This window comes from Typopeltis vanoorti, chromosome 6 (genome assembly GCF_054136105.1).
Source record: "Typopeltis vanoorti isolate ZY-2024b chromosome 6, IOZ_Tvanoo_1.0, whole genome shotgun sequence".
Lineage (NCBI taxonomy): Eukaryota > Metazoa > Arthropoda > Arachnida > Uropygi > Thelyphonidae > Typopeltis > Typopeltis vanoorti.
In genome coordinates, this window is record NC_143554.1 from 80,231,271 (window position 1) to 80,243,394 (window position 12,124).

Genomic DNA, 12,124 nt, shown 5'->3' on the forward strand with positions numbered 1-12,124 from the left:
ATTATAATAATAATCATAATGCTATATATTAAACTGCACACAGTTTTGTGTATTAAAATATTATTATTGAAACAACATACGCTTCAAACTAAAGTTAAAAGAGGCAAAGCTGCGGGCATTTTTCAAGCACGATGGCAGCATGAACAAAGCAATCCTAACATTTATTACTCATTCTTTCGAAAACCACTAAATTGTATTACAGTTGAAAGCCACTACTTTTTATACCAGTGTGATGCTTCATCTCCCTTTGCTCAAAACATCATTTTTAGTATCTTAATATTATCGAGGCTATCACCTAATATTCTATAACGCACTCCAGAGAGAGGATGTCACAATATTTACCCTTCATTTGGAAACGTCTTTGTTTCCTAAGTTAGAATTCGTTTAGAACACGCAAAACCTTTATAAGGAAGTTTCATTTGATAGTATTCAGCCGATCGTACGAAGGTGGCAGGAATATTCCTCCCGAAAACACATGTTGTTAATAGCCATAATATGTGCTGCCTTCATCGACAGCCCTTCCAGTGAATTAATGCCTAAACCGATCTATCATTTAATACTCGATATGAGAGTCGCATGAATCGATAAACATTGAAATTAACCTCAGAAATTACATTACAGTTTATATTCTCACTATTATAGTTCCCGAATATTTAATTTAACATCCTTATAAGGACTGGCTTAAAGGGGCGAAGCAAGAAAGCTTTTCATCTTCCCCGTTATCTGTAGAGGGCAGTGTAGGGATAAGGTGTTATTAAGCTATTAAAGCTCTGATCATGGCAGGAGGGTAACAGCAATGGCCGAGCCTCAGTTAGAACTTCATTGGCTACAGCACTGCCATCCATTACCCTCCAAGGGTATTAATAATCCACATCTTCCAGTCGATCACACCTCTTCAACACATTCTAATTTACCATCTTAAGTTCTTCAAAGAACTGGGCGATGGACTGAGTCCTTGACTCTTTATCCCATCATCTGAATGAAGAAACTCTGTGTGGATGGGATGTTATTGAGCTAAAAGCTCTAGTCACGACTGGGTAATGTCAATAGCCGAACCTCAGTTAAAACTTAATTGGCTACAGCATTGCCATTTGTTATCCTGGGAGTCCTAAAAAGCATATCCCTCTAAATATATATATATTGTTGTTGTAACTTCTATAGGTAAAGTTGATAAAGCTCCGTATTACTATAACCTTGGTATTTAGGGTTCTGCTACTCACTGAGGAGACCTCAAAAAAGGTTGAAACCGGTCTGGGTAGTGACCCGACCCATAATGCATTGCAGTATACATCTTCTAGTGAGATGTGCTTTACATTATGGGAAAATACTAAGAATAGTGATCAGATCTTTACCCACCTTTACAATGAGTTGCCCTGGTGTTATATCTTCTTTAGACTTGAACTTTGCTTCAGGCGCAAACTTAATTGTTTGCATTCTTGGGATTAGGAGTAAAATAACCAAGTTTATAAAATAACTTGGTTATCCTAATATACATATACACTGGTAAACTCCCCGTGTGGTTGCTGGGATAAGAATAGCACCAATGTAGCTTATGCGTGTCGTAAAAGGCGACTAAAATGGGTTCACAGGGAGGGTAATGGATGGCAATGCTGTAGCCAATGAAGTTCTAACTGAAGCTCGGCTATTGCTGTTACACTCCTGCCATGATCAGACCTTTAATAGCTCAATAACACCTCATCCCTACACTGTTCTCTACAGATAACGGAGAAGATAAAAAGCATTCTTGCTTCCCCCCCCTTTAAGCCAGTCCTTATAAGGATATAAATATATACTAGAGATGCCCCAGATATGAACTAACCCTGGAAGGGTAATGGATGGCAATGCTATAGCCAATGAAGTTCTAACTGAGGCTCGGCTATTGCTGTTACCCTTCTGCCATGATCAGAGCTTTAATAGCTCAATAACACCTTATTCCTACACTGTCCTCTCCAGATAACGGGGAAGATGAAAAGCATTCTTGCTTCGCTTCTTTAAGCCAGTCCTCATAAGGACTATAAGAAATATACACTAGGCGGTGTCAATCGACCGTGATATGCTGTGATTAATACCCTTGGAGGGTAATGGGTGGCAGTGCTGTAGCCAATGAAGTTCTAACTGAGGTTCGGCTATTGCTGTTACCCTCCTGCCATGATCAGAGCTTTAATAGCTCAATAGCCTTATCCCTACACTGTCCTCTACAGATAACGGGGAAGATGAAAAGTATTCTTGATTCGCCCCTTTATTTACAGTCCTTATAAGGATTATAAATATATACTAGTTAGACGCGTGACTAATTGTTTATTATATTTCAAGGAATCTAAAGAACACAACGTGTATAATGTATTTGAATTTGAAGTCGGGGCATTATTAACAGTTATTTGGAAGACAGCAATAAAAATTAAAAAAAAAAAAACTAGACAATATTTTCGATAAAAACTTCCTGACAAGGTGTGTATATATATATATATAACTGACGTTGAAATTTTAAAACTTAATCTGAATGAGTAAACAAGCACTTGCCGGAATCTACTCAGGAAACCATCTGGTTCCCCTTTATAATGTTTCTAACCTCGGCAGTAGAATTAAATTCTCAAAGACACTGAATGTGAAATACACAGTGAGTGTCATCTTTCAATATAAAAAAAATGGATTTAATTTTTGATTCATTCTTTTATTTAAAAAAAATATTCATCCAACAAACTGATATAATTATGGATGATGATTTCGCCTTCTAAAATTCTTGAAGTGGTGCTATCGATATTGAGCCAACTAAAAGCAACTACTCGGATCAAGTTTACATCATGTTGCGAAAGCAATCTGTGACAGGCCAATCAGCACGCATCCTATTTGAAGGTGACTTTTTTGCAATAGCATGTTCCAGTCTGGATAGATGTTACTCACGCCCGTGGTAATCCTTAATGTCGTTAATTCCAATAGTTCGACAAACAATGCCTAAAATAACGTTGTATCTTAAATTTTTCAAATAACGCATAAATCGATTAATATGTATCTTAAAAAATCTAAAATTAAATATCATATACTCTCCCACATAAAATATATTTAAGTATAAGTTATTTATTTAATAATAGTTGTGTTTCATAAGGATTACTTTTGTCTAAGTATCTAGTTTATGGCGTCTACGTTCGTGAGCTTTTTTCCTTCACCACGTTATTTATAAACTTGACCTGCTAGTAAGTGATAACCCAACTGGTTTGAGAATGTTTTTTTTTTTTAATAAAATAAAATGCGTATTATGGCTTACGTAATACCAGCCTGTTTCTTCAAGGCTACCTGGAATGAATCTTATGTGGTCTTTCCGTCGATAACTTTTATTGTCTTTGCACGTTTTTAATGTTTTCATTCATGTACACGTACCGAAGGTTAAGCTTAAAATACGCAAAACAAGTGAAAGTGAACCCAGAAAACCACACACAAAATAATGAATTACTGTTAGTCATAATAAATAGACCCCTTTGTCTATTCGAAAAGCCTTCTGATTTGATTCATAAGTTGATTCCATGATGATGCAAATTATCGAATGCCCTTATTATTTAATTCGGATTACTCATGAACTCGAATTAGAGTAGAGAATGAAAAGAAACAGTATAATTGAATTGTGAATAAGTCTCTTAAATGGCTAATGATTTCATTCTGATAAAAATTCGGTATATTAATAGACTCAACGGAGTCTGGAACTTCACATTAGAGATACACAGATGATTAAAACTTAAAATTACCTTCTTTGTTATATGGGTTCTTATCACTAATATTTAGCAGACTTGCTAAAACTAAAAATAGTAGCGATTCTGCAAGCTAGAAAAACACACCGGTTAACAAACATAATATAATGGCCTTATAGCAGTCAATATTTTGACTTGTCATTCAAATCAACCACAACTTCATATGTTCATTGTACGCTTTCGCGTAATTAATGTCTTGATTTTTTGTATGAACAGTAACAATCAACATGATATTGTTGTTCGTATTCTCATCACGAAGCATTTTGTTATGTCTCGAAATATTTGTGATCAGTTAATTTATAGCATGCTGAGATTCTGTAAAGGTATTAATCTACGTTGGGGTATTTATTACGTGTCGGGCATACCTAGAATATGATATAAAAAATCACGATCTTAAACAGATAAGCATTGTAGGAGGCAGAAGAGAGATGAACACGACCTTAAAAGTACAAGAAACGTGTTATAACTTGTCAGATGCCACACACACCAAGGAGTAACGTGTGGTCCATGTGATTTATATATATATATATATTTTTTTTTTTCATGAGATATATATATCACATGGAAATATAGAATATCCAATGTGATATTCTACATTTTCGTCGATAGTATAAACTGAAAAATTTTGTTTAATTTTTAATTCTTCAGTCAAAATTGTAGCATTATAGCATAACATTTATAATAAAACCTGTCCAGCTCAACAAATGGTGAATTTGTTGAGCTGGACAGATATTATTATAAATGTTATGGAGAAACAGAGAATGCAGTTAGACCACGTGTGATGCTGTTATAGGATTAAGTTACATTTGTCGTTCTTTATTTCTAATCCTACTTTTTGGGATATTTTGACTTCTTCATGATGTACGGTCTTTTTCAACTATGCCACCACGAAATAAATCATTTTGGTTTTGTGTTTAGCGTAGAATTTCTTTCCAAAATGTCATCTGAGATTAGATAATAATAATAATGAACAGAAATTATATTTACAATTACACTAATAATAATAAAACACAACATCAAAAATATATTCGGATACATTTCACTGAATAAAACTACAGACGTATCAAACCAAAACAGTGGTATGTTATCAGTGTGAAATGAGAAATTTACATTGTTGTTAGACCTGATTATGGCAGGACTAACAGCCGTAATTGATATGGCCATACTTCAGATTTTGGATAAGCAGTCTTAGCCCTATATTCAGGCCAGTTTCTCTGTGTGTGTGTGTGTGTGTGTGTGTGTGTGTGTGTGTGTGTGTGTGTGTGTGTGTGTGTGTGTGTGTGTGTGTGTGTGTGTGTGTGTGTGTGTGTGTGTGCACGCGCACATAACTTTGGAGAAATTAACCGAGCCATATAGAAGTGTGTACAAATTACAATTAAACGGATCCCCTATCACATATGATGTGTGAATTCAATGAATTATCAAATTAATATTATTTTATAATATTTAAAATAGAGTAAATTAAAATTAAAACAAAACTAATTATAATTTATATAATAAATATAATATACAATGCAAAATTTAAAAAAAAAAATTCCTTTGTTGTTGATAATATTTTTTGAAAAAGTGATAAATTGCCAAACACCTTTTATTTTTTCGAAACAAAACTTTACATGAATATTAAAATGTTTACATATATTTTTAATAGGATGCGGTGATTGATTCATTCAATCCAATACCCTCGGAGGGTAATTGATGCAATGCTGTAGCCTATGAAATTCTAACTGAGGTTCGGCTATTGCTGTTGCCCTCCTGCCATGATGTCATGATCAGAGCTTTAATAGCTCAATAACACCTTATCCCTACACTGTCCTCTACAGATAACGGGAAGATCAAAAGCATTCTTGTTTCACCCCTTTAAGCCAGTCCTTATAAGGACTATAAGAACATTTTTAATAGGAGGAAGAATCCACGGTGAGATGCGGTGATTAATAACCTTGGAGGTAATGGATGGCAATGTTGTAACCAATGAAGTTCTAACTGAGGCTTGGCTATTGCTGTTACCCTCCCGCCATAATCAAAGCCTTAATAGCTCAATAACACTTATCCCTCCACTGTCCTCTATAGATAACGGGGAAGATGAAAAGCATTCTTGCTTCGCCCCTTTAAGCCAGTCCTTATATGGATATTTTTTAATAGGTTAGCTCATGCATGTCGTACGAGGCGACTAAAATTGGTATCCAGGGAGGGTAATGGATGCCAATGCTATAGCCAATGAAGTTCTAACTGAGGCTCGACTATTGTTGTTACCCTCAGCCATGATCAGAGCTTTCCTTTATATAGCTCAATAACATGCTATCCTTCACTGTCCTCTACTGATAGCGGGTAATATGAAAAGCATTCTTGCTTCGCCCAATCTAGCCAGTCCTTTTAAGGACATTTTAATATCCACGTGTGATGGTGTAATTCGTTGAGAATTTTATTTTGTACTGTATATATATTTTTTTTATTCAGTTTCAGTTCTATGGATAAATATTTTCAGATTAGTTTTCTGCAGCAGTTGTGTAAATTTATTTTTGTTTTCCCAGGAGTTTGTCAATGTGAAAATGAATATAATAAAAGCACTCCCGCAAATATTTCCAAAGCAGTGAAGAATAATCCGAAGTAAGTCAAAGAATGTTTGAATTATTTACATTACTTTGTTATTTATGGAAATAATTTGCTTTTCATTTTCCACAGCTCTTGTTCCAATAACATTAAATGTGTACATTTATGTTTTTTTCGAGTAATTTTTCAATGTGAAAATGAGTATGATAAATAAACATCTGCAGATATTTCTATCGCTGAGAAGAATAATCAAAAGTAAATCAAAGAAATTTTGAATTACTTTTCGTTACTAGTACTTTGTCCAGGATAAAAAAAAAACAGGTTAATTATTGTATGAACCATTATAAATAACAGAAGCTCTACCGTTAATTAATAATCGGGAATCTACATAATAAAATTTTCATTCCTTTAACACTATAGAATAACTTTATATCTTTTTTTTATGTGAGATTTATAATGTATTCGTAATTTTGCCTTTATCAAACTAACATTCTATCTGCCTTAAAAATTTCGGAATCATGTTCGCTGCTTATAACCTATTTAAACGTAGTTTCCTTTTTAAACTTATACTGTCATCCTGTTTAACCCGTTTATCTGTTCAGTTATCGCATTATAGAGACAAGATTCACGTAATCATAAAAAATGACGTAAATAACAGTCATTTTTAATTTTATTTTATAATCCATATCTGTCAAAACCATTATCAACTAGGTCACATTTATCCTGATGGAATTAATAACATCTTTTTTTTGTTGTTGTTGTTACTGGACACTTGAATTACCCTGGAGTAATTTCTTCGATGTATTTTAAATGATATTAATTGCAATATGATAGTTTATGCAATACAGATTTGTACATCCACACAAATCCGAATTCCACCTCTACTATGAATAACATCTAAACTAATTCGTTTTCTTTTACTTTTCTGATTTTAAAAATATATATTTTTTTTCCCCAGAAGAATGAGCGTCGAAGGCCTGGGAAAGTTGGATTACTGTGTAATTGGACTCACCTATTTCATATCAGCTGTCATAGGTTTATATTTCTGGACCACAGGCAACAAACAGAAAACTGCCGATGAATTTGTGTCAGGTGGAAAAGAAATGTCCATCTTACCTGTTGCCTTCTCGCTAATGGCAGGATTCATGTCGGCCATCGTGGTTATCGGCGTCCCGGCAGAGATTTACACTTTTGGAACACATCAAGTGTTCATGAACATTGGAGGAAGCTTGGGAGCTATTTTGGCCTGTTACATCGTGTTACCCGTGTTCTTCGATCTACAGAGCTGTAGTATTAACGAGGTCAGTGCGCTTTGAAATCATTATATTTTATAACCTACAACGTATTTTATTTTCTCTGATGCACTGTAATATATAACACACAATTTAAGTTATACAGAAGAAGCTGTCCATACGGCTCGATTTTCGTTTCCATCGGTTCAGTTTCGCTTGCGCGTTTATTCAAACGATGAGCAATTTCTTACCGGGCGAAGTTGCGATGAATCACTCTTGCAGTTCAATTATCTTCCTTATAGTAAACTGCGTTTATTTGAGTAAATATCCATTGTAAAAATTTGATTATCGTGGTTTTTTATATAGTCCTTATGAGGACTGGCTTAAAGGGGCGAAGTAAGAATGCTTTTCATCTTCCCCGTTATCTAGACGACAGTGTAGGGATAAGGTGTTATTGAGCTATTAAAGCTCTGATCATGGCAGGAGGGTAACAGCAATAGCCGAGCCTCAGTTAGAACTGCATTAGCTACAGCATTGCCATCCATTACCCTCCAAGGGTATTAATCACCCCATCTCACCGTCGATCTCTTATAGTCCTTATAAGGACTGGCTTAAAGGGGCGAAGCAAGAATGTTTTTCATCTTCCCGGTATATCTGTAGAAGACAGTGTAGGGATAAGGTGCTATTGAGCTATTAAAGCTCTGATCATGGCAGGAGGGTAACTGCAATAGCCGAGCCTCAGTTAGAACTTCAGCATTGCCATCCATTACCCTCCAAGGGTATTAATCACCGCATCTCACCTTTATCGTGGTTCAAATATACTGCATTGTTATTATAGTATTATTACTGTGATAATAAATGGTGTTAATATATATGAGTGCAATTACACAAAGTATACCGCCTTAATTTTGACTTTTTCAGTAAAATAAAAGATTATTGTCTTTTCATTAATTTAATTTACTTATATTTTTTTATATTTATTTTACAGTATCTGGAGAAACGTTTTGGGAAACTGACAAGATTTGTCGCTTCGGTGGCATTTTTGATTCAAATTGTAAGTTATCATTAAAAGTATTTGTAGTTTATTAATAACAATGTAGTTCGATGATAACAACATTTTATTTTGCTGCATCTCTTGCATAAAGATTTTACTAAATGCCATTGAATGTGTTTCGATCAACGATGTTATGAAATGGTATTTGTGTAGGGCCTGAAGAATGTCAATATATCAAAATATAAAAATAAATTTTAAAAATGTCAAATTATAAAATGATCATTAGTAATTTCGTTATTTTAATTAATACAAGTTTGTATTCATTAATCTAAAGACTAAAATGTAAAAAAGGACGAATGATACGAAGCTGTTATCACACACACACACACACACAATGTTAACACCCAATATTGAAAATAACATTTTCATTGTCATAAATATCACGTTTAAACATACCCTTTAGAAAAGTATGGCTCGGCTAACCGAAGTTTGTTGTTAAAATCAGGTCGTTTGCTACCAACAACTTCATTCCATTTACGGTGAAGCAGAGTTCTTGGCCAACGACCTGATTTTTAAAGTAGGATATGATTTGCTTAATCATAGCATTTATACATTTTTGTGAATCTCCATAGAACTTACGATGTAGTTTGGTTTAATTAGGAGCATATCATTTCGTTTTATCCGAAATATGCAACTATCAGAAGTTGGAATTAAAATCAGCAAAATAGTAGCAAAAAATCGTATATATTTCTGTACTATAATAACAAATATATTTTTAAAAATTTCAGTGGGCATGATGTTATTAAATTTTTGCCCATTGTTAAAAAGGAAGTTTTTATGTAACGTTAACCAACTATAATTGTTATGTAGCTAGATTATTGTTCTGCCCTACAGTGTTAAAGTCAAATACCTTATACTGGGTCACTACCAATCATTTTTCACATTGAACCTCCAGCTATCTACCTACAAGACAATTTACCCTCTTTTCGTTTACGAGCACTCACAATGAACTGCAAAAGATCTAAACATTTACCCATTTAATGCTCGATTCTTGCTCAGATTTCTGACTGAAAACTCTATTCATTTTTTAGAAATAATTATATTTCTATTTTACTGATTTTGTTTGTTAATTTCATCGAAATAATCCATCGTCACATTTTCGTTATCTTTGAATTGAGTTTAAGTAAATACCAGTTGTAAATACTTCCGTTATAGTTCTCAAATACTGCAGTGAACTTCGCAAATAATTTCCCTTTGTAAAGATATGACATAACCTAAATTCCCTATCGTAAATTAGTGTTGAAAGAGATCTATGGTTTGAGTTGCTGTGACCTCATTTGCAAATAACTGTATGTTGTTTTACGGTTTACAACAGTTAATTTCTTTTATTAATATCATGGAAAGCAAAATTTATCTGATGGGCTTTGAAAAAAGTATTAGAAGTTAAGCCGTAACTTGAATTATTTGAGGGGAGGGGAATGTAATCAACACTGATGTTGATTTCCTTCATCGAGATGAAATTGCTCAAAAGATAACCAAGTTGCTTTTTTTCTGTCAATCACTTTGAAGTTTACAAGGACAGAACAATTGTATTTTTTCATATTTTATTAAGTACGTCCCGTTACGTGACTGGAAATAGTTAAGACTTGATATTCTTATTTCTATTTCAGATATATAATTCATAATCATTGAACCTTTAATTTAATTACGTAATTATTAGATGCAGTGATCTGTGTAGCTAGTATCAATGCACTAAAATTATAACAAATGTATTCAGGAAAACAAGCAGTAAGGAAAATACACTTTTGTCTAAAAGTTAAGGAAGAAATGCATTTTACGTGCATATGAAAATGAAACAATTTTCATAACTGCAGCCAAACATGGACATAAATTTATTTCCAGCATACTAATAAATTATATAACACAAAATGTGTTATAAATTATGTACAAATTAAATTACAACACGTTTTCGGCAAAAGTTACAAATTTCCTAAGGACGTAGTTAATGTACAGTGCTTTCAGAAAACTATGCGGAGAGACATTTCATTATGGAATATGTCCACCACGAAGTGGGATGCCGTTCTCACAACGTCGTATACCATTGCTTAGCAACAAATGGTTCAGGAGTTCTTTAGGCGTACTAGCCCGCTCCTCATTAAGAGTAAGGATAAGACCTTGTTTGTTTTCTGGAGAGGAATTTCAACACCAGCAATGTGTCTCCCCATTGCGCTCCGAACGTGTTCTTTAGGGTTGGGATCCGGAAAGCGTGCTGGTCACTGGATTCAATTATTATTGTCGGTCTCTCTAGAAGTATTTCTACTGCTCGTGTACGATGTGGTGTGGCATTGTCATCCATAAAAATGAATGCTTTACCCACATCACCATGGAATGATCGAACATGATGTTGAAGAATTTCGTTGCAATATCGTTCACCAGTCGTAGTTCCTTTTTTCCAGCACTTGTAGCTTGGTGCTTCCATTAAGCATAATGCCTTCCCGCTCCATGACCGCCGTATATTCCTTTTTCAACAACATTTTCGCGATGGTAAGTAGTACCACTTTCACGCCAGATCAAGTGTCGTCTAGATTCGAAGGAATGGCTAAAACGATTCGGCTCCGTAAGGACTGTATTAGTCCATTTATGTCTTGTCCAATTTGTATGGATACAAGCACACTGAAAATGTGATGAATTATAGACAAAAGGATGTATGACGTAGGATATATGTGAGAAAGCTTCCGAAAATATTCGTTTTTTTTTTATTATTATATTATTTTTCAATGTTTTGTTAACAAGACGTGTTCTTTATAAGGAAAATGATTCAATTTATATACATATAAATGATTTCCTCAATTACCTTAGTTCTTATAAGAACTGGGCGACGGACTGAGTCCTTGACTCTTTATCCCGTCATCTGAATGAAGTAAATTTGTGTGGATGGAGTGTTATTGGGCTAAAAAGCTCTAGTCATGGCTGGGCAACGGCAACAGCCGAGCCTCAGTTAAAACTTCATTGGCTATAGCATTGCCATTTGTTACCGTAGAAGTCCTAAAAAGGACTTTCTCTCCATTAAATTTCTCTCAATTACCTTGTATAGTCCTTATATAGTCCTTATAAGGACTGGCTTAAAGGGGCGAAGCAAGAATGCTTTTCATATTCCCCGTTATCTGTAGAGGACAGTGTAGGGATAAGGTGTTATTGAGCAATTAAAGCTCTGATCATGGCAGGAGGGTAACAGCAATAGCCGAGCCTCAGTCATAACTTCACTGGCTACAGCATTGCCATCCATTACCCTCCAAGGGTATTGGATTGAATGAATCCTCTTAATTACCTTTACAAAACAACACTAAATATTAAGAGAGTTCTAATATTTATATTTTTGGTGTGAAACATAAAAAAACAGAAAAAATAAATAATTCTCTTCATAAAGCCTTATGTTTAAAATTTTGAAATAATAATTTTATTTCCACTCAATTTGAATAGCATTAATGAATATTTCTTGAAAAATTACCGTTTATTTTTCCTTTAAAAAGAATTTTCATGAAACGATGGAAATGGTGCGATAAGAAATATTTTATACTCCATAGAAAAAAAAACAATTGTCTAGCGATTTT

The 12,124-nt window shown here is 34.1% G+C and overlaps 1 protein-coding gene across 1 annotated transcript in view; it reads left to right on the forward strand.

Moving 5' to 3' along the window:
• Nucleotides 1-12,124, forward strand: part of LOC150105619 (putative sodium-dependent multivitamin transporter) — a 35,704-nt gene that overhangs the window by 17,798 nt on the left and 5,782 nt on the right. The window contains exons 2-4 of the mRNA XM_090394004.1: nucleotides 6,269-6,344; nucleotides 7,246-7,588; nucleotides 8,508-8,573. Coding sequence (XP_090250130.1) covers nucleotides 6,269-6,344; nucleotides 7,246-7,588; nucleotides 8,508-8,573 — 485 coding nt within the window. The remainder of the gene's footprint in view (nucleotides 1-6,268; nucleotides 6,345-7,245; nucleotides 7,589-8,507; nucleotides 8,574-12,124) is intronic.